Source organism: Lampris incognitus, chromosome 8 (assembly GCF_029633865.1).
Source record: "Lampris incognitus isolate fLamInc1 chromosome 8, fLamInc1.hap2, whole genome shotgun sequence".
Taxonomy (NCBI): Eukaryota; Metazoa; Chordata; class Actinopteri; order Lampriformes; family Lampridae; genus Lampris; species Lampris incognitus.
This window is the reverse complement of record NC_079218.1, coordinates 506,081-532,500: the sequence shown is the minus strand read 5'-3', so window position 1 is coordinate 532,500 and position 26,420 is coordinate 506,081. Positions and strand designations below refer to the sequence as shown.

The 26,420-nt window shown below is 45.6% G+C and overlaps 1 protein-coding gene across 1 annotated transcript in view; it reads left to right on the top strand.

The window, feature by feature from the left end:
* The window catches only part of zgc:171929 (uncharacterized protein LOC100124596 homolog), a 13,915-nt gene extending 164 nt beyond the window's left edge, over positions 1–13,751 (top strand). Inside the window, exons 2-4 of the mRNA XM_056285164.1 lie at positions 1,308–1,534; positions 5,142–5,331; positions 13,444–13,751. Of these exons, the coding sequence (XP_056141139.1) occupies positions 1,308–1,534; positions 5,142–5,331; positions 13,444–13,751 (725 nt within the window). The remainder of the gene's footprint in view (positions 1–1,307; positions 1,535–5,141; positions 5,332–13,443) is intronic.
* The last annotated feature ends 12,669 nt before the right edge of the window (positions 13,752–26,420 follow it).

The following is a 26,420-nucleotide window of genomic DNA, read 5'->3' as shown; positions in this document are numbered from 1 at the left end:
ATATTATCTCATATCATGTTCCAGTGGTATTATATTGAGATGAAATTGAGACATTGTCGCATCGTGATGCAAAACTTTGTTGTCTAAAATTTCTCTCAAGGTTAGGCCTAAAATATTTGAGGGAACAACACTTGAAAACTAGTTTTGGTTTATACTTTACATCACTGAACAGTTCAATGTGATGAGCCTCAAACTGATTCTTACACATTTCAGCATATGTAAGCAAATATTGCCATATATATTGATATCATGTAGAACTCCGTATGATTATTGTGACAATAATATCACCATGTCACCAAGCACTAGTTTCACTGTTGTTTCGTCATGTCTTTGGCCTAAGACGTGTAGAATTGGTAGAAAGATGGGTTATGTCTTTATAGTCACTCAGCTTAAATCCTTTCCCATATCAACCAACAATTTACGGAGTTTTCAAGTTCAGCTTTGTCTTTATTGTCATGTGAAGAACACAATGACATTCTTGTGCTCTGGCTCACCCTGCCTTAACACAAAGGACACAAAGACAAAGGACACCCCCCCCCCAAAATACAGTAGGCTACACGATAACACAATGTAAGGTGCATATGGTTGCGTCCGCTGTGCAGCAGCAGCAGCAGCCTGACTGGCTGGCTGTGTAAAGAAGCTATTACTGACACGGCTGCTGTGTAACTTGATGCTCCGCTAGTGGGGTTTTTCTTTTTCTGAATTTATTTCTGATTTTCCCCCTTTCCTCCCAATTTAGTGGCCAATCGATCCCTATTTTAGTTGAAACACCCATCCTCGTACCACATGCATTTGCCAACTGCATCTCTCCGGCCGGCAGTCTGAAGGAGTCGCCTCGCCACTTCCGTGACAAGGCGATTCCAGGCCGAACCATTGCCCCCCCCTCTGATATTTCTAAAGTCAACAATGATTTCTTTTGTCTTATTGACATTTAGAGAGGTTGTTATCATGACACCATGTGGTTAAATCTTTCACTTCCCTCCTATAGGCCCTCTCAGTTATTAGTCCAATCACTGTGGTGTCGTCTGCGAATTTGATGATGCTGTTGTTGTCATATTTGGCAACACAGTCGTGTGTAAACAGACTGTACAATAGGGGACCAAGACGGCAGCCCTGAGGCACGCCGGTCCTCTTTTCACTGTTATTTCATCATGGCTGTATTTCGTAAAACTAAAAAAGGGTCAAAGGAATTAATGTAGACATGCTATTTGGTTAAATCTTTACACTAAATTAATTCCTTTCTCATATCAACATTTGAACATTCTGCATTTATCTTAAACAATGTGATTTTTCTTTAAAAATTCCAGTGCGTGATAAGGAACAGACTCTCGCCTTTCATGACAACCTGAAGCCTGCCATTCTCCCTCAGCCTGTAACCACCACAGGACCAGAGACATCAGTGGCTGTAGGAATTACAGCACCACAGACAGGACCAGGGGTATTCGGGGCAGAATCAGGCGAAGGCTGGTCCTCTCTGCTGCACCAAGGCCACTTCTACCACCCTAACCCACTGGCAATGGCTTATCGAGCTAAGGTAAAATCACAATTAGATTGGGAAACCTACATTTCCTCTGGGCTAGATTTTTCCGTCACTTCTGCCTCCTCCACAAACTCAGGTGCTTTCTCTTAAGAAATATATTCATATAAGGAAAGATATCAAAGAAAACTATTTTCAGCTAAAATGTAATATAAAGTGTTTAACCGCCTTTTTGAAACTCTGCCCGCTGGCAAGAGGCTGAGGTCCATTAGAACCAAAACCTTATGCCACAAGAACAGTGTCTTCCCTGAGGCAGTCTGACTAATCAACAGCCTCCCCCCAAACAGACTTACTTTTTGCTGTTTTTAGTTTTTACTATATGTTTTATGTATGTATGTGTGTGTGTGTGTGTGTGTGTATATATATACACTACCGTTCAAAAGTTTGGGATCACCCAAACAATTTTGTGTTTTCCATGAAAAGTCACACTTATTCACCACCATATGTTGTGAAATGAATAGAAAATAGAGTCAAGACATTGACAAGGTTAGAAATAATGATTTGTATTTGAAATAAGATTTTTTTTACATCAAACTTTGCTTTCGTCAAAGAATCCTCCATTTGCAGCAATTACAGCATTGCAGACCTTTGGCATTCTAGCTGTTAATTTGTTGAGGTAATCTGGAGAAATTGCACCCCACGCCTCCAGAAGCAGCTCCCACAAGTTGGATTGGTTGGATGGGCACTTCTTTGAGCAGATTGAGTTTCTGGAGCATCACATTTGTGGGGTCAATTAAACGCTCAAAATGGCCAGAAAAAGAGAACTTTCATCTGAAACTCGACAGTCTATTCTTGTTCTTAGAAATGAAGGCTATTCCATGCGAGAAATTGCTAAGAAATGGAAGATTTCCTACACCGGTGTGTACTACTCCCTTCAGAGGACAGCACAAACAGGCTCTAACCAGAGTAGAAAAAGAAGTGGGAGGCCGCGTTGCACAACTGAGCAAGAAGATAAGTACATTTGAGTCTCTAGTTTGAGAAACAGACGCCTCACAGGTCCCCAACTGGCATCTTCATTAAATAGTACCTGTTAGAGCCTGTTTGTGCTGTCCTCTGAAGGGAGTAGTACACACCGGTGTAGGAAATCTTCAATTTCTTAGCAATTTCTCGCATGGAATAGCCTTCATTTCTAAGAACAAGAATAGACTGTCGAGTTTCAGATGAAAGTTCTCTTTTTCTGGCCATTTTGAGCGTTTAATTGACCTCACAAATGTGATGCTCCAGAAACTCAATCTGCTCAAAGAAGTGCCCATCCAACCAATCCAACTTGTGGGAGCTGCTTCTGGAAGCGTGGGGTGCAATTTCTCCAGATTACCTCAACAAATTAACAGCTAGAATGCCAAAGGTCTGCAATGCTGTAATTGCTGCAAATGGAGGATTCTTTGACGAAAGCAAAGTTTGATGTAAAAAAAATCTTATTTCAAATACAAATCATTATTTCTAACCTTGTCAATGTCTTGACTCTATTTTCTATTCATTTCACAACATATGGTGGTGAATAAGTGTGACTTTTCATGGAAAACACGAAATTGTTTGGGTGATCCCAAACTTTTGAACGGTAGTGTATATATATATATATATATATATATATATATATATATATATATATATATATATATACACTGCTCAAAAAAATAAAGGGAACACCTAAAAACACAATATAGACCTCGATGAATGAAATATTTCAGCTGAAAATCTTTATTTATTAGACAGAGGAATGTGTTTAGAGCAAAATAACCTAAGAACGATCAATGGAAATCAAAATCATTAGCCCATTAAGGTCTGGATTCAGAATCATACTCAAAATCAAAGTGGAAAATGAGAACATAGGCTGATCCAACTTCTGTGGAAATTCTTCAAGACGATTCAAAATGAGGCTCAGTAGTGTGTGTGGCCTCCACGTGCCTGTATGCACTCCCTACAACCTCTGGGCATGCTCCTGATGAGACGACGGATGGTCTCCTGAGGGATCTCCTCCCAGACCTGGATCAGGGCATCGGTCAACTCCTGGACAGTCTGGTGTGACATCGAGTTGGCGGATGGTACGAGACATGATGTCCCAGAGGTGCTCGATTGGATTCAGGTCTGGGGAACGTGCAGGCCAGTCCATAGCATCAATGCCCTCGACATACAGGAACTGCTGACACACTCTGGCCACATGAGGACGAGCATTGTCATGCATGAGCAGGAACCCAGGGCCCACTGCACCAGCATATGGTCTGACAATGGGTCTGAGGATCTCATCCCGGTACCTAATGGCAGTCATGGTACCTCTGGCTAGCACGTAGAGGTCTGTGCGGCCCTCCAAGGATATGCCTCCCCAGACCATCACTGACCCACCGCCAAACCGGTCATGCTGGAGGATGTTGCAGGCAGCAGAACGTTCTCCACAGCGTCTCCAGACTCTCTCACGTCTGTCACATGTGTTCAGTGTGAACCTGCTCTCATCTGTGAAGAGCACAGGGCGCCAATGGCGAATCTGCCAACCAAGATGTTCTCTGGCAAAGGTCAATCGGGCTGCACGGTGTTGGGCTGTGAGCACAGGCCCCAATTGTGGACGTCGGGCCCTCATACCATCCTCATGCATTCTGTTTCTCACTGTTTGAGCAGAAACCTGCACATTAGTGGCCTGTTGAAGGTCGTTTTGTAGGGCTCCGGCAGTGCTCCTCCTGTTCCTCCTTGCACAAAGGACCAGATAGCGGTCCTGCTGCGGGGTTGTTGTCCTCCTGCGGCCTCCTCCACGTCTCCTGGTGTACTGGCCTGTCTCCTGGTACCTCCTCCATGCTCTGGACACTGTGCTGGGAGTAACATTAAATCGTCTTGCCACAGCATGCATTGATGTGCCATCCTGGATGAGCTGCATTACCTGAGCAACTTCTGTAGGTTGCAGATACCGCCTCATGGCACCTCTAGTGGTGAGGGCACTAGCAAAATGAAAAACTAACCAAAGATCGGCCAGAAAAGATGAGGACATGCAAATGGTCTGTGGCCACCACCTGCAAATCCATTCCTTTTATAGGGGTTGTCTTGCAAATTGTCTAATTTAAACCTGGTGGAAATTAGACAATTATCAACAGGTGAAATTGATTCACAAATCAGTGTTGCTTCCTAACTGGACAGGTTGATATCTCAAAAGTGTGATTGACTTGGAGCTACATTGCATTGCTTATGTGTTCCCTTTATTTTTTTGAGCAGTGTATATATATCTCACATACTTATTTTATTTTATTCTCTGTACCAACAATCACAACCTTAAGTCCTAGTGTATGTAATGCACATGGCAGTAAAACAATTTCTGATTCTCATCCTGATTCTAAACCCAACTGCTAAAATGAAACCATGTACATTTTGCTAAAATGTACTATATACCTATATGCTGTATTATTATTTACAATTTTATCATTCCAACCATTATACTGATTATAGAAGTAGTGTTATTTTCAGCAGTATTCTCATTTTGGTTGTGCACTAACAATAATATGATCTTTATCGTTTTAAAAAAACGATGAAAATACAGTCCACCCTCTTGTTTTCAGAGAGTAAGGTCAATGTTTTTGGAGCTGGCAGTGTTGTAACCATCACACCCGACCTCTTGCCGTTCTAGCCCCGTCCCCGTACGGCACCTGGCTCAGGGGCCTTCATGTGTTCAGTGTGCCACAAGGTATTCCCCTTGCAACGCATGTTGACACGCCACCTCAAGTGCCACAGCCTAGTGAAGAGACACCCTTGCAGGTTCTGCGGCAAAGGATTCAACGATACATTCGACCTCAAGAGACACATGCGCACACATACAGGTGAGAGAAGGAACAGAAATATGTACACAGTGTTATCAATCCTACACAACAGTACACAGTCCCATCCCCATAGAGAGTGGCCTCTCAGTGGGTTTACACATCAACATTCGACACATCATTCCACAGGTATTCACACGTGCAACACCGCTTTACACCTGAGGTCAACGCAAATGTACTGAACAGTATAGCCCTGAATCACAGTTTCACCCGAGAGGGCTTTACAATCACACCACATTCTGTATATGCCACTGTCTATCCACCCCCAAACCCTCAATATGGAAGAGGAAACACTTAAGTGATGAATAAGTCTAAATTCTGCACCCTCCATACGTAGAATAGATCCTGGAAGAGAGAAAGATTTGCATGAGTTCACTCGGAACTTTTCCAAGAATTCACCATAGCCATTTCCAATGTGGCAGGGCGTTTAATACCAACACTCATTTTACAGTTTTACGCACAAGCTCTCTCCCTCTGTCTCTCTCTCTCTCTCCCTCCCTCTGTCTGTCTGTCTCTCTCTCCCTCTGTCTGTCTCTCTCTCCCTCCCTCTCTCTCTCTCTCTCTCTCTCTCTCTGTCTCTCTCTCCCTCTCTCTCTCTCCCTCCCTCTGTCTGTCTCTCTCTCAATTCAATTCAATTCAATATGTGCTTTATTGGCATGACATACATTTGTGTACATATTGCCAAAGCATGTAAAACATCAACAACACAATACAACAATGATTATAATAACAACAACAACAACAATGATTATAATAATAACAGCAACAACAACAATGATTATGATATTAAATAACAATAGTAGCAATAGGTGCCGTCATCCACTATCTCTCAGGTTGTGACAAGATAATATAAATCTTGCTGCAATGCTCGCCGCTGGCCCTCCTCCCAGGACCCCCCGCATTTCCTGCTACCCTGGAGTCACATGTTCCAGCTCCTTGACAAAAGCCCGGCGCTGGTTTTCAAATCTGTCACATTTAAGGAGGAAGTGCCCCTCTGTCTCCACCTCATCTGTCATGCACTGACCACATGATCGTTGCTCCTTTGGCAACCACATCTTTTTGTGTCTCCCCTTTTCAATGGCGAGACTGTGGTCACTGAGCCTGTATTTGGTGAGGATCTGTCGCTGCTTCCTGTCTCTGACAGTTAAGAGGTATTCTTCCAAATCATAATTTGTTTTTAGGGCCCGATAGACTTCTAGTTTGCTTTGAGTTTTGATTTCAGCGTTCCAATGTTTCAGATAATTGTTCTTGCTTTGTTTTATAGCCTGATTTATCGTAAACTTTGTTTGGTGCAGTGCTGGCCTGAGGTTGGTTGGTCTTAGTATTTGTTACAGGGTTAGTGAGTCTCAGAACCAGCTGCTTCAGGGGACTCTTTTCGGGGTTCAGTTCTTGGGTTTTCATAGCTTTAAAGTGCAATGTATTTGTTGGGCTTGTATTTAAGTGCATCCAGAAATTTAGAGATCTTTTTTGTACATTTATCAAGAATGGAAACCGGCCCAATTCTGCCCTACATGCGTTGTTTGGTGTTTTCCTTTGTATTTTCAGAATCATTCTGCAGAATTCAGCATGTAGGGTTTCTGCAGGATGCTTGTGCCATCTAGTGTAGCTGGAAAGACTGAGTGGACCCCATACCTCACTTCCATATTGTGCAATGGGCAGAATTACACTATCAAACAGTTTGCCCCAGATGGAGATTGGTATATCAATGTTAAAGAATTTATTTTTAATCGCATATAGAGCTCTGCCAGCTTTTTGTTTAAGGTTATTCACTGCCCTACTGAAACTCCCCGATGCTGTAATAATTAGACCAAGGTAAGTATACTGCATCGTATGCTCTAAGGTGATGCTACCTAGAGTCAACTGGTATCTATTTTCCTGACATTTGGGCTTCTTCTGGAAGATCATTATTTTTTTCTTTTTTGGATTGATTGCCAGGGCCCAGTGCTGGCAATAGTCCTCAAGCAGGTCTAGTAGTTGTTGCAGCCCATCTGCGGTTGGTGACAATAAAACTAGATCATCTGCATAAAGCAAAAAATTTCACTTCCATGTCATACAGGGGGAGACCTGAGGCTGCAGACTGTTCCAGCTGCACCGCCAGTTCATTAATATATATATTAAACAGTGTCGGGCTAAGTCCACAGCCCTGTCTCATCCCTCTATTCTGAGTGAAGAACTCAGTGTGTTTGTCTCCAATCTTAACTGCACATTTGTTGTCCGAATACATTGACTTTATTATGTCATACACTTTACCCCCTACACCACTTTGTAAAAGTTTATAGTATAGTCCTTCATGCCAAATAGAGTCGAAAGCTTTTTTGAAGTCAATAAAACAAGCAAATATTTTTCCATTTTTGGTTTGATTCACATTTTCATTTATGAGGGTGTGTAGGGTGTAAATATGGTCCGTAGTCCGGTGATTTGGGAGGAAGCCAATTTGACCTTTGCTCAGGACTTTGTGTTCGTTAAGGAGGGTTAGAATTCGATTGTTCAAAATGCTATTAAACACCTTCCCCAGACTACTGCTCACACAAATGCCTCTGAAATTATTAGGATCCAATTTGTCTCCATTTTTATGAATAGGAGTTATAAGCCCTTTGCTCCAGATGTCAGGAAAAAATCCCGAACTTAGAACGATGTTGAACAATTTGAGTACTGCCCTTTGCAGCTCAGGGGTGCTGTTTTTAAGCATCTCGCTTCTGATGCTGTCAAGGCCACAAGCTTTCTTGGGTTTTAAGGATTTGAGCTTCTGTGCCAGTTCTTCTTGTGTTATTGGAAAATCCAGTGGGTTTTGGTTGTCTTTTATAGAGCATTCGAGCAACTGTAATTTTTGTTTGATCAGATTGTAATTGGAATTTGAGTGTTCTTGTTGGATTTCCGAAGAGATATGTTCAAAATGATTTTTCCAAATTCTCCATTTTGGATAGGCAGGTCTTGTGGTTTTGTAGCGCTCAGATTATTCCACATTTCCCAGAATTGGTTTTGATTCAGGGAATGTTCTATTTCCTGTAGGGTTCTATCTACATGGCTTTGTTTTTTCATTCTTAATGTGTGTTTATATAGATTTAATGTTTCGCTATATTTCTTTCTTATATCCATATCTTGAGGTTGGTAGTGTTTCAGGTTTGACAATTTACGCAGTTCTTTTCTTATATTTTTACAGTCGTTGTCAAACCATTTTTCATTTTCGGATTGTTTCTTTTTGTTGTTGTGGGTCCTTGGTAGGGCCATGTTTGCTGCCGTCTGAAAGATACAATTGATTTCATTGACAGCTTGGTTGGTACTGTCCTTATTAGTTTCAAACGGTTTGTTAATGAAGTTAGTAATCATATTAAGTAATTTGGATGAATTCAGGATATTGATAAATTTTTCTGCACTGCCTGGAGCCCATCTGTAGGTCTTATTAATTTTGAACAGCTTGCTGGGCTCCTCTATAGGCATTTGAGTCAGGTTAATAGTTTTGAAGAAAATCATAATTTGGTTATGGTCAGAAAGAGGAGTTTGTTGTCTGACAGTGAATGCGTGAAGGAGGTGGGGTCCATGTCAGTTATTGCATAGTCAACTACACTAGCTCCAAGACCTGAACAACATGTGAACCTTCCCAGAGAGTCTCCTCTGATCCTACCATTAAGCGTGTACAGGCCAGAGGCGCGACAGAGGTGCACTAGCTCCTTACCAGCCTTATTCACAGTGCAGTCGAGGGAGCTCCTTTTAATGAGGGTTGGTGAGAGGTACAGGGAATGTTGACCAAACACATGTCTGTTACCCTGAGGGTCAATGGTATCACTCATTGAACCTGTTCTTGCGTTAAAATCTCCGCACAGCAGCACATTTCCCTGGGCCTGAAAAAGGCTTACCTCTTCATGGAGGTTACTCAGGAAATCCTCAGCATAATATGGGGATTCAGTTGGGGGAGAATATAGAGCACAGAGATAGATATCTTTGTTTGATATGCCAATTTTATTGCTGAGTTTTAGCCAGCAGTGGGATGTTCCAATTTTAATTTTTGAAATGTGGTTGGTTAAACATCCTCTGTACCAAATCAAAATACCTCCAGAGTCTCGTCCACGATGTACTGAGGTGAGTTTATTTGATGGAATAATTATTTCTTTGTAACCTGAGGGACAGTGGGTGGTTATGTCTTCATGACACCAGGTTTCAGTTAATATGACTATGTCGACATTATCGATGTTTTCTAAGAAGTCAGGGTCTCTACTCTTCATCCCAAAGGGAGATGAGAAGAGACCCTGGATGTTCCAACAAGAGACAGAAAAAGAACGAATGAAAAGAAAATATACAGTGAGTCTCTTTTGTGAGACAGAGAATTATCAAGTTACAGTGGAAGAAGACATATATGAAATATTCTGATAACACTTACCAAATACATCACTATCGATATAGTGGGCATTATTATACACAACCAGAGCCAAATCAACACTCAGGATTCCCCCGTGTAAGTGGTTACCCCATCAAGACCTGATGGCACGTAGAGGTTGTCTTAGATGCTGCCATGCAGGAGTCTGGAGCACAAGGTGTGGAGCATCTCCTTTATCTCTCCCATCTCAGTCTTGGCTGGGGCGGTGGGTGTGGGAGGGGGCTGGGCTACTGCAGCAGCATAGCTTTGTGGCCTGTGCTGTGGGGGACAGGCTCTGTCAAGTGTTGTTGTCTTTTTGTTGTTTGGAGGGGTTGGGTGCACAGGTTTCTTGGACCTGGGGGAAGCAGCACGTAGGTGTGGGTGTGTGTAGGGCTTTCGGTCCAAAGGTGAGTATGGAGTATGGGGCTGGGGGGGGAAAGGGGTCCAGGTATTGTGTGCTCTGGGGGGGAAAGGGGGGTATCTGGGGATGTGGGAGGGTTCTGGTCTGTAGTCTCCTACTGGTGGAGGATAAGTGGGTGTGGTTGGGTTGCGGCCCAAAGCAACATCTTTTAGGGTCCTCGCAAAAATCCGCACCCTCTCCTTGTGAAGGTGCAGTCCGTCGTAGAGGTGATGGAGGCTGATGGCTGAATGGTGAGCCAGGTGGACATTGGGAAGAGCAGCGCAGCCTCTGCTGATGTCTGTGTTGATTCCATGGATTATATGGGGTGGGGTGTCACGCCGTGGCAGGAGTGTTGACACCACAATCCAAGCCTCTGGGAATTCTCCACTTGCTCTCTCTGCCACTCTACTCACCGCCACAGCCGTGTCACTGTGCAGATAGTGCAGGTCATTGGTCCCGGTGTGGATGATGATGCATTGTGGGCTCCCAAGAAATTCCTTGTTCAGGAGCTGTAGTGCATGGCCAGCAGTGCTGCATCGTTTTGCTATCACGTGATATCCGGGGAATAGTTTCTGAGGGTCCATGAACTTCTGGTTTGAGTCCATAAGCAGGGCTACGTATGGGCGCTGTTTGTTTGTCTTGGTGGGAGGAGATTGGTTGGGTGGATGGGGGGGTTGTGTGTTTTGTGTGAGGGGTGTCTGTGTGTCTGTGTGAGTGGTCTCTGTATCATGTTTGTTGGTTGTTCTAGTGTCAGGGGAGGTGTGATGGTCTGTATGGGTGTTAGTGGTATTGTTTTGAGAGACTGAAGCCCTCGCCCTGGTGTTCTCTTGGAGCTCTGTCCTAAGATCCTCCATCTGTTTCATGAGGTTCCTCTCTTTCAGCATCGCCTCCTTCTCTAGTTGGGCTACTTGGGAATGTAGGTTTTGGTTTTCCACCTGTAGCTGCTTCATGGTCTCTTGTAGCTCTAAGACAGTCAGTCTGTTCTCTGTTCTCAGCTGTTCCACCTCCTCCCTTAGCTGCTGGATGGAGCTGGTGGTGGTGTCAGAAAACCTGGCCTGGGTGAACTCCCTAAACTCGACAAAGTCCAGTTCCAGCAGGGCCAGACTCTCCCTCAGCTGCCTGTCAGTGGCAGAGAGAGAGTGGGAGGGGGGAGGGGCTGCTGCGTGTTGTGGGGGCTCATCGTCAGAAGGGGGAGGGGGAGGGGCTGCTGCGTGTTGTGGGGGCTCATCGTCAGAAGGGGGAGGGGGAGGGGCTGCTGCGTGTTGTGGGGGCTCTGTAGGTAGCTGGTCCTCAGCCGTGTCGCTGTCTCTGTGGTTGTCTACCTCTGTCTTAAGCAGGGGGAACATCTCTTCAAAAGAGTTCAGGCTCTCCTCGTTTCCCTGCAGCAGTATAGTTCCTTTAGTGTAGTATGTGTAGTATGTGTGCAGCAGTATAGCTCCTTTAGTGTAGTATGTGTAGTATGTGTGTAGCAGTATGGCTCCTTTAGTGTAGTATGTGTAGTATGTGTGCAGCAGTATAGCTCCTTTAGTGTAGTATGTGTAGTATGTGTGTAGCAGTATAGTTCCTTTAGTGTAGTATGTGTAGTATGTGTGCAGCAGTATAGCTCCTTTAGTGTAGTATGTGTAGTATGAGTGTAGCAGTATAGTTCCTTTAGTGTAGTATGTGTAGTATGTGTGCAGCAGTATAGCTCCTTTAGTGTAGTATGTGTAGTATGTGTGTAGCAGTATAGCTCCTTTAGTGTAGTATGTGATGGTCAGTATCGCATTATCGGTGCCCAGATGTGTATCCGTGCACACTGTGAACCGTCCTCCACGGCCGATTCCCTCTTTAAATACGTGTTTATAGTGTTGGCAGATGGCAGCTTTCCATGCTGACAGTCGTGTGGTGTGGAAGATTAAGTTGTTTTTTATCGGTTTTCCATGCATACAGATAAAGTCGTGTATAGTGTGTCTGGGTTGTCATTCAACACTTTCTCCTTGTGTTTCTTCCTAGCCTGCGTGCTTTTGCAGTCCGCCGGGTAATTCACCACACTAGATTCAGTTGGCTTGGTTTCCATGACGATCAGTAATATTTACCACTACCAACGGTTTATTGTTTTGTTTTGCTGGCTAACGTTAGCTAATTTAGATTACTTCTGGTCCTACGTTGCGGTTCTTCTGTTTCCTTTTTTATGCACATCGGATTCAACTGTACATGTCCTACCTTTCCCTCTGCGTCGGCAGGTGGCGTGTTTCTTCGGGTTGGATCCGTAACGTTAGACCAGGTCACTTTAGACCAGGTCACGTTAGACCAGGCCACGTTAGACCAGGCCACGTTACACCAGGTCACGTTAGACCAGGTCACGTTAGACCAGGCCACATTAGACCAGGTCACGTTAGACCAGGCCACGTTAGACCAGGCCACGTTAGACCAGGTCACGTTAGACCAGGCCACGTTAGACCAGGTCACGTTAGACCAGGCCACGTTAGACCAGGCCACGTTAGACCAGGCCACGTTAGACCAGGTCACGTTAAACCAGGCCATGTTAGACCAGATAACGTTAGACCAGGCCACATTAGACCAGGTCACGTTAGACCAGGCCACGTTAGACCAGGCCAGGTTAGACCAGGCCACGTTAGACCAGGCCACGTTAGACCAGGTAACGTTAGTTGTTGGGTTGTTTCGCTGTACGGTTGGCTAGCAGGATAGCCAGCTAACAAGTTAGCCAGCTAGCTGTTAGCGAACTCTTCCGCGAAAATTTAATCTAAAATCTTGGTTTCCTTGTCAGATTAAAGGAGGATTTTCTGTTAGGAAAACGATTTACGATGTCTTCTTCTTTTAGACTGTTTTCTAAATTCTCTGTCTCACTAGAGACCCAATGTTGGATATATTTTTTAAGAGCTCATCTCGTGCGTCCTCTGTCTCTCTCTCTCCGTCTCTCTCTCTGTCTCTCTCTGTCTCTCTCTCTCTCTCTGTCTCTCTCTGTCTCTCTCTCCGTCTCTCTCTGTCTCTCTCTCTCTCTCGGTCTCTCTGTCTCTGTCTCTTTCTGTCTCTCTCTTGGTCTCTCTCTCTCTGTCTCTCTCTCGGTCTCTCTCTGTCTCTCTCGGTCTCTCTCTCTCTCTCTCTCTCTCTCTCTCTCTCTCTCTCTCTCTCTCTCTCTCTCTCTCTGTCTCTCTGTCTCTCTCTGTCTCTTTCTGTCTCCCTCTTGGTCTCTCTCTCTCTGTCTCTCTCTCGGTCTCTCTCTCTCTCGGTCTCTCTCTCTCTCGGTCTCTCTGTCTCTCTCTGTCTCGGTCTCTCTGTCTCTCTCTCTCGGTCTCTCTGTCTTTCTCTGTCTCTGTCTCTGGGTCTCTCTGTCTCTCTCTCAAACCTACTGTTTTCCCTGCAGGTATCCGACCCTACAAGTGTGAGTTATGTGAGAAGGCCTTCACGCAGCGCTGCTCCTTGGAGTCCCACATGAGGAAGATACATGGCGTCCACCAGCAGTTTGCCTACCGCCAGCGGCGCTCCAAGATCTTTGTCTGCGAGGATTGTGGCTACACCTCTAACCGCCCCGACGAGTACTTTCTCCATGTGCGGCAGTGCCATCCGGGCAGCCCCGCCCTGCGGCGTTACTACCGGCGCCAGGCGCACGAGCACACTGAACGTAAACTGAGCCCCTATATGGTGTACGCGACCCCTGGGTACTTCATGTGAGACCAGCTGTGATGTTGTGTTGCCAGCGGCTAGTGAAGCTGTCCTACATGGTTCAGGAAGCTTATGCTGGAGTGACCGGTTAGGGCTTTTTTTAAAAAAATTATTTGACTTTTTTAGCATAATTTTAGAAAATGTTTGCATTTAAAAACACATTTAAAAATTAATACCTTGTGAAGTCAACAGAATAAGGTAAATGAATAAAAATAGTAAAAAAAAAAAAAGGAAAACAAAAAACCGCAAACAAAAGGAAAAAGGCAAAGGAGATTACAATTACACCCAATAATGCAAATCAAGAAAATGCACACGCCCCCTTACCGTAGACATCATTTTAACCTTTCTCTTTTCCCCATGTGTCTTAAAGAGGAAACAGTGATACTCATTGTCTGGTCAGGCCACAAAGAACTCTCTGTTATCTGAAACAGAAAAAGATATCAGGTTTTGAACTGCAGATGGACCCAGTGTCCTTGGTCTTGGGCCTTCCTAGTCAGTACATTACATCTATGGACCCAGTGTCCTTGGTCTTGGGCCTTCCTAGTAAGTACATTACATCTATGGACCCAGTGTCCTTGGGCCTTCCTAGTCAGTACATTACATCTATGGACCCAGTGTCCTTGGTCTTGGGCCTTCCTAGTAAGTACATTACATCTATGGACCCAGTGTCCTTGGGCCTTCCTAGTCAGTACATTACATCTATGGACCCAGTGTCCTTGGTCTTGGGCCTTCCTAGTAAGTACATTCCATCTATGGACCCAGTGTCCTTGGTCTTGGGCCTTCCTAGTCAGTACATTACATCTATGGACCCAGTGTCCTCGGTCTTGGGCCTTCCTAGTCAGTACATTACATCTATGGACCCAGTGTCCTTGGTCTTGGGCCTTCCTAGTAAGTACATTACATCTATGGACCCAGTGTCCTTGGTCTTGGGCCTTCCTAGTAAGTACATTACATCTATGGACCCAGAGTCCTTGGTCTTGGGCCTTCCTAATAAGTACATTACATCTATGGACCCAGTGTCCTTGGTCTTGGGCCTTCCTAGTAAGTACATTACATCTATGGACCCAGTGTCCTTGGTCTTGGGCCTTCCTAGTAAGTACATTACATCTATGGACCCAGTGTCCTTGGTCTTTGGCCTTCCTAGTCAGTACATTACATCTATGGACCCAGTGTCCTTGGTCTTGGGCCTTCCTAGTAAGTACATTACATCTATGGACCCAGTGTCCTTGGGCCTTCCTAGTCAGTACATTACATCTATGGACCCAGTGTCCTTGGTCTTGGGCCTTCCTAGTCAGTACATTACATCTATGGACCCAGTGTCCTTGGTCTTGGGCCTTCCTAGTAAGTACATTACATCTATGGACCCAGTGTCCTTGGTCTTGGGCCTTCCTAGTCAGTACATTACATCTATGGACCCAGTGTCCTTGGTCTTGGGCCTTCCTAGTCAGTACATTACATCTATGGACCCAGTGTCCTTGGTCTTGGGCCTTCCTAGTAAGTACATTACATCTATGGACCCAGAGTCCTTGGTCTTGGGCCTTCCTAGTAAGTACATTACATCTATGGACCCAGTGTCCTTGGTCTTGGGCCTTCCTAGTCAGTACATTACATCTATGGACCCAGTGTCCTTGGTCTTGGGCCTTCCTTGTCAGTACATTATATCTATGGACCCAGTGTCCTTGGTCTTGGGCCTTCCTAGTAAGTACATTACATCTATGGACCCAGTGTCCTTGGTCTTGGGCCTTCCTAGTCAGTACATTACATCTATGGACCCAGAGTCCTTGGTCTTGGGCCTTCCTAGTAAGTACATTACATCTACATCTACTTTTGCTGATGTTGCAGTGACTTAACGATAAAGTGCCGACTGCTAATGAGTGCTGTCGTGTAACTGACATGTCGTATTTGATCATAAAACACAGCAGAAATATGCGGAGGCCTGTTCTGCCATCCTGCAGCGGGGGTTTTCTTGAACTGGCTGACTTCTACAGTGGGACCAGCTACAGGATATCAGTCAAGTGACGCTGGTGTGTCTTTATGTTGTGGCTGTGTTCATTATGAAAGGCTTTCTGAACAACACAGCTGCACGCTGGTATTACGTGACCATCTTACACGTGGGTTTGTGTGACCCCTGGTCTACAAACAAGAATAGTGTCTGTTCACAGGCTGCAGAACAGCTTCACGGAGACTGTCCTGCACCAGAAAACCACCTATGTGGTCGTATGGGTTGGAGGACTTGTTGTCTTCATGGCACATTCACAAGACTCCTTTCCCAGCTTTAACGTCCTCTGTGATTTGTTATCTCTCAAGTTTAGAAAATTAATTTATACATGTGCTTTTTTTGTTTGTTGTTTTTAAGGATTCAGTTGTTTCAACTGTTAATACACATTTTACATTTTATAACAGGTTGGTTTTTCAGTAAATTTCTTTTATTGTTGACAACATTTTTTCTATTTTATTTATTCATTTATTTAGCTTTGATTTACTTGACATATCAAACTATGTATATATAAAAATGCCATTCACTGCAGTAATACATAGTTCTTGAAAACACAATAAATATGAAAAATAACTCGTTTCCATTGTGGTCCATTGTGGTGACTGAGGCACCCTGTAACACAGGCTACAATAGAAAACAATACATCATACGTCACAGGCTCCTCCCACACAGAGACCACGCCCATCTTTGGGTGTGGCCACTTCATTAGGTGCACCCAACAGTGTCCTCTGAGCGCACACACACACACACACACACACACACACACACACACACACACACACACACACACACACACACGTATGGCTCAGGAGGTAGAGCGGGTCGTCTAGTAATCGGAAGGTCGCTGGTTCAATCCCCAGCTCCTCCAGAGAGTGTGTTGAAGTGTCCCTGAGGAAGACACTGAGCCTGTAACTGCTCCTGATGAGCAGGTTGGTGCCTTGCATGGCAGCCTCCACCTACAGTGTATGAATGTGTGCGTGTGAATGTGTGTGTGAATGGGTGAATGTGAGGCGTACACTGTAAAACCCTTTGAGTGGTCGGTAGACTAGAAAAGCTCTGTATAAATGCAGTCTACTTACTTACATACATACACCCACAAGCATGTCAAAGTCACTCTCTCATTTTGGTCCGTTAAGCACTGCCCACATGCACGTTTTGACAAGGCTGACTTGATGTGATCTCTGCTGGATGTCTATTACGATGTTATAATGTCTATTCCACTCATTGCCATGTACAGAAGGTTCTGCCCCAAGGTTCTGCCCAGCACTGGTCTGAAATTACATGTCACAAGGTTTGTGGTGCCCCTCATTTAACTTTCATTTTCTCTGCACTCATTTTTACAATTATTGTTTATCTTATGAACATGGCAGGCCGGAAATAGAGAGCTTGTTCTGGCTAAAAATAAAAACATGAATAACTAAAGACTACTTTTTTTTTTATTATTTATTAGTCTTACGTAGAAGTTGACACATGTGCCAAGGCATAAAATACAGAGGAGAGTCTTCACACCGGTGGAGGATGTAGCTCTGCACACTTCCCATATCAGCTTACCTTGTTCCCTTATTAGCCCAGACAGAGAGCAGAGAAACGAGGTGTTATATTCACACCTGCAATCCGCTTGCTTTGCTCCGTTTTGTTTTCACATGGCGAAGTTTCAACTGAACCAGAATATAATAATAATAATAATAACAAAGATGTAGACCAACAAATGACCAACCAATGGCTCAAAACAGCTGGGCTGAAATCCCAAACAGAGGGCTTTATCACCCAAGACCAGGCCACCAAGACCAGTTACTACCAGAGCAAAATCCTCCAAGATGGCACAGACCCAGCGTGCAGGATATGTGGTCAGCACCAGGAAACCATTGACCATATGGTGGCAGGGTGCCCTGAGCTGACCACAACTGAATACCTACAAAGACACAACAAGGCCGCCACATACCTGCACTGAACATCGGCAAAGAATTCAACTCCAACACAAAAGAAAAATGGTACGAGCACGAGCCCCAAACATTAACAGAGAAAGACCACATCACAATCTCATGGGACATGCCAATCAAATCAAATCAAATCAATTTTATTTGTATAGCCCAATATCACAAATTACAAATTTGCCTGAGTGGGCTTAACAGCAACACAACATCCCGACCCTCTCATCGGATAAGGAACAACTCCCTAAAAAACCCTTTAACAGGGAGAAACAACAGGAAGAAACCTCAGGGAGAGCAACAGAGGAGGATCTGTCTCCCAAGACGGACAGTGTGCAATGGATGTTGTGTTCACGCAATTTACACAATACAACATTGAAAGAGGATAACAGAATTATAATGGACATAAAATTTATGAAGAACATGATGCACAGGATGCCAAGCAGTGTCCACATGCCAACGGAGCAGTCCAGGACCCAAGCCACGTGACCAGCATCATCATGTAGTAAAAAAAACGGTAACACTTTAGTATGGGGAACATAGTCACCATTAATTAGGTGCTTCTTAGCATGCAAATTAGCAACATATTGGCTCTTAATTGGTCATTATTACGTACTCATTAATGCCTTATTCTGCATGGCCTTATTATACAACCAGTAAGCCATTAACTATGAGTTTTCCCTCTATAACCTCAGAAGTATTGCTTATTAGTAGTACCATCTCAATATGCTTCGCTTAGTATGGACTTTATAAGGTGGTAGTACCACAAGAAGAGTTATTCCACCAATACAGACAGATCGTGAGATAAAGGCCAACAGACCAGACATCATCAAGAACAAAAAAGACAAAAGCTGCCTACTCATTGACATGTCCATCCCGACTGAAAGGAACACCTCAGTAAAAGTAACTGAAAAACTGTCCAAATATAGAGACCTTGAAATCCAGATTGAACGAATGTGGGGAATGAAAACCACAACAATACCAGTAGTGCTAGGAGCCCTGGGACTTGTAAAAAAGGGATGGAGAAATACACCCAACGGCTCCCGGGTAACATCAGCATACAAGAACTACAGAGGATGGCACTACTTGGAACATCTCATATCCTAAGAAAGGCACTATCCATCAAATAGACTCCTACCTCATTCTAACCCTAGGCCTAAGGAATAGGCCCCTCTGCTTATTATGTTGTATAATAGCATGAAGTTAAAGGGAATTTGTATAATAATAATAATAACAATAATATATTTTATTTGTGGGTGTCTTTCAGAGCACTCAAGGACACCTTACAGCAACACAGTAAAAACCCAGCAGCACTGTATCAGACAGCATAAAATCAGAACAAAGCAGGGAGACAATAAAAAGTTAACACAACAGATAAGTATAAAATCATCATCTGCACACAACTCAGTGAAGCGTGTATCAGACTGAACATGCCAGTTTGAAAAGGTGCGTTTTGAGATGGGATGTGAAGGTTGAAAGAGAGTCGGTGTTGTGAAGGTCTTGTGGGAGAGAGCTCCATAGGTGAGGGGGCAAAATGACTGAAGGCTCTAGACTTCATGGTAGTCAAGCGGGCCGATGGTGTAGTGAGTTGGAGAGCAGAAGAGGATCTGAGAGTGCGGGCGGGTATGTGGATATGAAGGAGTTCAGAAAGATATGAAGGTGCTAGGTTATTAAGGGCTTTGAGGTGAGGAGCAGGATCCTGAAGTTAATACGGTATGTAACAGGGAGCTAATGGAGTTGCTGAAGAACAGGAGTGATATGATCTATGGAAGGAGGTCTGCTAATGATACGGGTGGCTGCATTCTGGACCAACTGAAGTTTATGAATACACTTGAGGGAAAGACCAAGGAGGATAGAATTACAGTAGTCAATACGGGATGTAACCAGGGTGTGAATGAGTATGGCAGTGCTGTCAAAGTCAAAGTTTGTTCATAGACTTTAGTTCCGCCTACAACTCCATCAACCCACTCTAACTCGTTACCATACTCTTGGATATGAACACTAACCCAGCCATATGTCACTGGATTCGGAGCTTCCTGTGGAACAGGCCACAGAGGGTGAAGGTTAATAACCTAAACTCGCACCCTCTTACCCTCAGTACAGGTGCTCCTCAGGGCTGTGTTCTCTCCCCCTGGCGCTTCTCACTTTACACCACCCACCTCACCTCCACGGATAGCTCTGTGAAAATAATAAAATATGCAGACTGTTATGCCCGCGCACCAGAACCCGACCCGTGTGGCGAAACCCGAGGCAGACAGACACAGGATGACTTCAAAATCCAAAAAGGCGGTTTTATTGGGGGAGGGGAATAACAAGGAGGGGCGATAACAAATACTGCCACCAAATAATAAATGGAATAGAGTGGGGGGAATGTATGGTGCAAAAACGTTCTGTTAGTGGGATGTGTGATAAACTATGTGTGGTGTCCCGTGGTTTGCGTGTATAACTATGTGTGAGTGTTTTTAGCCAATGTGTGGTGCGGTATGTAAATGACAAGGAGGTGTTGAATAATGTGCGTGCACCTGGCAAGAAAGTCAAGTACGTGATCCAAGAGGGGTTGTCCGAGGAAGTCCGGGTCCGAGATCCGGGAAGTCGAGTCCGAAAGGAGGGGTCCAGGTAAACGGACACGGGGGGAGATCGCAGGAGAGGTCCGGGGAAAAACGTGAAGGTCGCTGGGGACGAGGGAGACGCGGGGAGCCGTGGAAGTCGAGGAGGGAGAGTCGCAGGGTTCAGTACGTCGAAGCACGGAGTGGTGTTCTGGGAGACTTCTTGTAGAGGGCCGCCTGATGGCCGCAGGTGTGCCTGATGGATGATGGCGAACACCTGGTGCAGCGCAGCGCTCGTCTCCTCAGAGCGCCTCGGATGTTTCCGGCACGTCCGGGCTAGGGACGTGGCTTGAACTTGCCGGGGAGGCAGCTCGGGGCGGTGTAACCACAACACAGACGACACAGCCATTGTAGGCCTCATCTCCAACAATGATGAAACCCAACCCAGTACCGCACTGCAGTAGACCAAGCTGTCACTTGTTGTGCAAACAACAACATTCTGCTTAATACAGCCAAAAAATTCAGCGATAAGTCCACCGAAATATTTGGCTAGAATGACAGCTGTCTGACTACAGAGTGAAGCCTACGTCACATTTCAGTACGTGGACATTCTGGGGACACCCCCTGCTGTCAAATAGCGGAATTGCAGCCTCTGCCCTAACCATCCTACGGTCCACAAACACGCGTCAAGGCTTGCAATCACGGTAACGGCTGGTGACCTGCCAGCAGCATAGAATGTCATGCAGAAGAATACGAGTTTAACTGCTATTGCAAAATACACACTACGATTGAAAGTAACATTGAGAAAATTACCACCTACAATATTTTCTACTCACAGAACAAAACAAAACAAACCTAATGTGATAGGGAGATCAGAATGTTTGTAAATGTAACCCGCACTTTGCGTTCGGCCGTCGTCTCCCTACACGCCCTGGGACTCTGCGTTGTGTTTGTTGTAGTATGATGTTTGCGTGGAAAAGGAAGGAGGCGGAGGCTTGGGATCGTGGCTGAGACCTTGACACTTTACTGGCACTCGCTTACACTTCACCTCTCGTCAATCAGCTGGCCGCTGGCCTCATCATACTCACAGCTTCCGGCAGACAAACAAAAAACATTTTTCTTTCAAAATAAAATTAAAATAAAAAGTGCAAATGTGCAAATAAACACATCTCATATCAAAATGCTACCTTACGGCAAAACCAAAGCAAATGTCATCCATTATAAATTAAATAAGGCACTTAGTACCCATAAAATTAAACAAAAAAAACCATGGATAATCTGCTCAAATAATACTGCATCCTGCGTTATATGCTATGCTAATGCTCAACAGGCTAGCCAACACTTTTTGTCACATTTCTCTTGCCAAATACAATGTTCGACATCAAACTTTAACTAGGTTATAAGCAAACTTGTCTATTAACACCACAGAATAAACAGTTAGACAATATGTGCGATATAAATCAATATTTTTATGATAATGCAGACCGCCAGTAACACTGCTCACCTTCCGGCAGACAAACAAAAAACATTTGATCAACGTAGCCTTTTGCCCGGGACAAGAACTAGGGGTACGGTGTTGCAAGAGGGACAAACATCGCCATTTGCGACATTCCCAGGGGAACATACAGCGTAACAGTGCCACCCTGTGGCGGATTTACATTACTACCTTACATCTACCCCTTCTTTAATTGATGGCGTCCCAGCCATCAGACCAAACAAAACAAAACAAATAAAACTTATGAGCATAAACATTAAAACAGATCACACTGAAAGCGACGTATTAATACCATGAGTTGCATATGAAATGTAGATGTGTAAATGCAATCAAAGTAAATAAACCATTAATAAAACTTGTTTGTTTTTTTCCGTGGATTATACGTGCCTTGCTACTCTCTCTGCTATGGCCCTCTGCCACAATGTCCAGCCCCTCTCTATCTTCTGCTGTTCCTCTTTTGATCTCACCACCTGTGACTCGTAAGACAGTTTCTTTGGGGGACGTCGAGTTCTCTGTGGGTTCCTCCTCAGGCTGGGGCCATCAAGTGCGTTGGTGTCACTGACATTTAAGTCCTCTTCCCCCCCTTGACTCACTTTTTCGGCTTCCTCCCCCATTACCTCCATGCCATCCACCTCCCAGTCCCCCATGTCAGACTCAACTCCTGCACTTGTTGCTGCACCAGCCCGCTCCACCGGAAGAAACATACACTGTGTAAGAAGGTTGCGGTGAACCACTCTCTCTTTTTCACCATCCTCTGTTCGGACCACATACACAGGTATACTGGGTTGTTTCTTCACCACAATGTATGGGCGTGACTCCCATCTGTCTCCCAGTTTCTGCCGTCCCTCCACATGACATATTTTGACCAAGACTCTGTCCCCTGGGCTGAAACCTTGACTCTTTGCCTTTTGATCATAGTACCTTTTCTGCTGCTCTTTTGCATGTCGTGAGGCCTGGTTAGCCTGAGTATAAGCTTCCGACAGACAGTCATGCAGTGTCTGGACATATTCACTATACTCACATGGCTCTTTGGTGGTAGAAAGCCCAAAAATCAGGTCGCCTGGGAGTCGTGGATGTCTACCAAACATTAGGTAATACGGTGTGTACCCAGTAGAGTCATGTTTGGTGCAGTTATACGCATGTGTCATTGCATCCACATACTCATGCCAGTGGGGTTTCAGGTGAGGCTCTAGTGTCCCCAGCATGTCCATGAGAGTCCGGTTGAACCTTTCGGTGGTGCCGTTACCCTGGGGGTGATAGGGGGTTGTGTGTGTCTTAGTGACACCAGTACACTTACACAGCTCTTTCACCACAGCACTTTCAAAATTACGCCCCTGGTCTGCATGTAGTTTTGCTGGGAATCCAAACCGACAGAAAAAGCTCTTCCACAGTACCTTCGCCACTGTACAGGCTTTTTGGTCTTTAGTGGGATAGGCCTGGGCGTACCGGGAGAAGTGGTCAGTGACAATAAGCACATTTTCTATGCCTCCCTTTGATTTCTCCAGAGTCAGAAAGTCTACACACACAAGTTCCATAGGAGCGCTGCTGTGAATACTGACCAGGGGAGCCCTGAGGCCTGCAGTCGGAGTCTTTCTGAGGCAGCACCTTTCACACTGCTCACACCAAGCCTTGATTTCCTGGAACATCTTAGGCCAGTAAAATCTCTCCCTTATCATCTGCAGCGTTGTCTCAAACCCTAAATGCCCTGAGTCATCATGAAGTGCAGTCTTGACGGATGTGTGAAATCTCTCTGGTAGTACCAGCTGCTCTACTACTCCCCTTTGACAGTCTTGGACCTGACGATACATTATTCCATCCCTTACTAATAACCTCCGCCACTCTTTTAAGAGAAGGCAAACCTGCCTGCCACCACCAATCCTCTCGCTGCGGCTCGGTTTTTGATTCACACTTTTAAAGTGCAAAACGGGACCGATTACAGCATCCTCTTTTTGCCCTGCACGAATCTCCTGTTTTGTCAATGCAGGTAGAGAGTCCATCCCCACATCTTGATAGGATTCACCGAGCGTGTGTGACAGAGGTTCTTGATGCTCAGGTCCCTCTGAAGCGGAGCTTTCCAGTTGTTGGGGAGATTGTTCCTCTACACACCTTTGTACTTTGGCTGATACAAGCTGAGGGCAGGTTTGCAGGACTTGGGTGACCTCCTGGTTAGACAGCCGGGAGAGGGCATCAGCGTTCGCATTATTCTGTCCCCTTCGATACTGCACATCAAAATCAAATGCTGACAGCCGAGACACCCACCGCTGACCTGTAGCATCCAATTTTGCAGACGACATGACATACTTGAGGGGGTTATTGTCTGTCTGGACTGAGAACTTGCGCCCATATAGATGGTCATAGAACTTGTCGGTCACTGCCCATTTCAGAGCGAGGAACTCTAGTTTGTGTGCAGGATACCTCGTCTCTGCTGGGCTCAAGCCTCTGCTGCCATAAGCTATGACTCTCTCGACTCCGTCCTGAACTTGGGCTAATACAGCACCAAGCCCCTCCCCCGAGGCGTCAGTCTGGAGCAGAAAGGGTAGGCTGTAGTCTGGATAGCCTAACACTGGAGCAGTTGTCAATCTTTCTCTCAGTGACTGAAAAGCCTCCTCACACTCATCAGTCCAGACAAAGGGCGGGTCAGGCACTAACCTCTTCTTCCCCCCTCTCCGTTTCTTTCTAGGGTCACCAGCGGTAAGGCAGTACAGGGGCGCGGCCAAGGTAGAGTAACTGCACACAAACCGCCTGTAATATCCGGTGAATCCCAGGAACTGAAGCACCTCTTTACGATTCGTGGGCCTCGCCCAGTCCTTGACTCTGCTGATCTTCTCTGGGTCTGTCCTGATGCCCTCCGCAGACACCAGGTGACCCAAGTAGTGCACCTCCTTTCTCACAAGCTGACATTTGGAAGGCTTCAACTTCAAGCCATGCTCCTTCAGTCGATCGAACACCAGCTGCAGCCTCTCCAGATGCTCATCAAAGGTTTTAGAGAATATGATCAGATCATCAAGGTAGATCAGGAGATGGGTGAAGTTCAGTTCGCCAAAACAGCAGGTCATGAGTCTCTGGAAGGTGGACGGAGCGTTTTGAAGGCCGAGAGGCATTCTGTTGGCTTCAAACAGCCCCATGGGAGTACTGAATGCTGTTTTGTGTTTGTCCTGCTCCGCCACCTCTACCTGCCAGTATCCAGATGTGAGATCAAGTGTTGAGAAATACTTTGCTTGACCCAGAGCCTCCAGGGCCTCCTCTATTCTGGGCAGTGGAAATGCATCTCTTGTGCTGCAGGCGTTAAGCCTTCGGTAATCGATGCATAATCTTAGTGATCCGTCTTTCTTGGTAACAATCACTACTGGCGAAGCATATGGACTCTTACTAGGCCTGATAACCCCTGCTGTTTCCATTTCTGTCAGCAACTTCCTCACATCCTGCCACTGTGAAGGGGGAATCTTGCGGTACGGGAGTCGAAAGGGCTTTGAGTCGACCAGGGGGATTTCGTGCTGCACTGTTTTTGTGTGGCCGTAGTCCATTGAGTGCTGTGAGAACACCCCCATATTCCTCTCCACAAGCTCTTTTAGGAGGGCGCGCTGGCGCTCATTCTCCACTGCTGCCTCACTTATGTCCACCCCACCACTGCTCACAACTTGGTGCAGACACCGGTATGTCTCTTTGTTCTCCTCATTTTGATGACAACCCTGTTCCGTGGCTGAAAAATCCACAACACTGTCCACCAGGAAGGCGCTGGCCAGCTGTGTGTGTGGTTTGATTGTGACAGTTTGTTGGGACAGGTTCATCACTCTGACAGGAGCACAGCCTTTCTTCACATCTGCAAGAACTTTGGCGACCATAAGGTCCTGAGGAAGCCGAATGGAGGCGTGGCCTTCAATTAGCACTGTGTATGTCTTTCTTTGTGGGCCAGTTTTGATTTTGCACATTAAGTCCATCTCTTTCCCTCCCGGGATGCGTATTTTACGGCCAGTGTACACAGCAGGGCCCACCATGTCGTCTGCTCCTGTATATTCAGTGTCGCCAGTTTCCAGTAAAGCTGTGTACCACTCTGGATGGCTTTCCTTCACCCGCTGAAGATATTGCTCCCCATAGGTTGCTTGGAGGTGCCTCCTGGCGGCACGGACGACATTAGTTCCCACAAGCAGTGGGACGGAGGAGCGATACTCGGAGTCAGGGACAACAAAAGCCGGCACTCTCTGGAACTCTTTCCCCAGCACTTTCAACTTAATACGCAGGACACCAGAGTAAGGCATATCCTGACCTGCTGCACCTGCTATGGGTATTTTAGAGGGCCGTAGTTTCTGTCCATGGAGGTCAGGGTGGTTGCACCAGTATCCGTGAGTAATACTGGTTACCTGAGAGCCGGAATCGATAAGAGCCCTGCACTTTAATCCATTGACTTCCACCTCACCCTCATTCCTGGGACCCACAATAGGAATGTCCTCTACTCCATCATCAGTATCGCTCACCTGCAGTGGGGGGGTCTTGCTGCTTGCCCATGGTTGCCCCAGTTACCACAGGCTCTAGGCGTTTAAATGCTGCGTTGAGTGGGGCGTGGTGCTCTCTGCGGAGGTCGCAGGCTGGGGTCGGTGAGTCCAGGGCAGACTGGGATCTGGGAGCACCGCTCGACATACTCGGGCTATATGCCCTTGCTTCCCACACCGGTAGCAAACAACACTGGAGCCCTGAGTAACTGTTCTGGGAGATGGT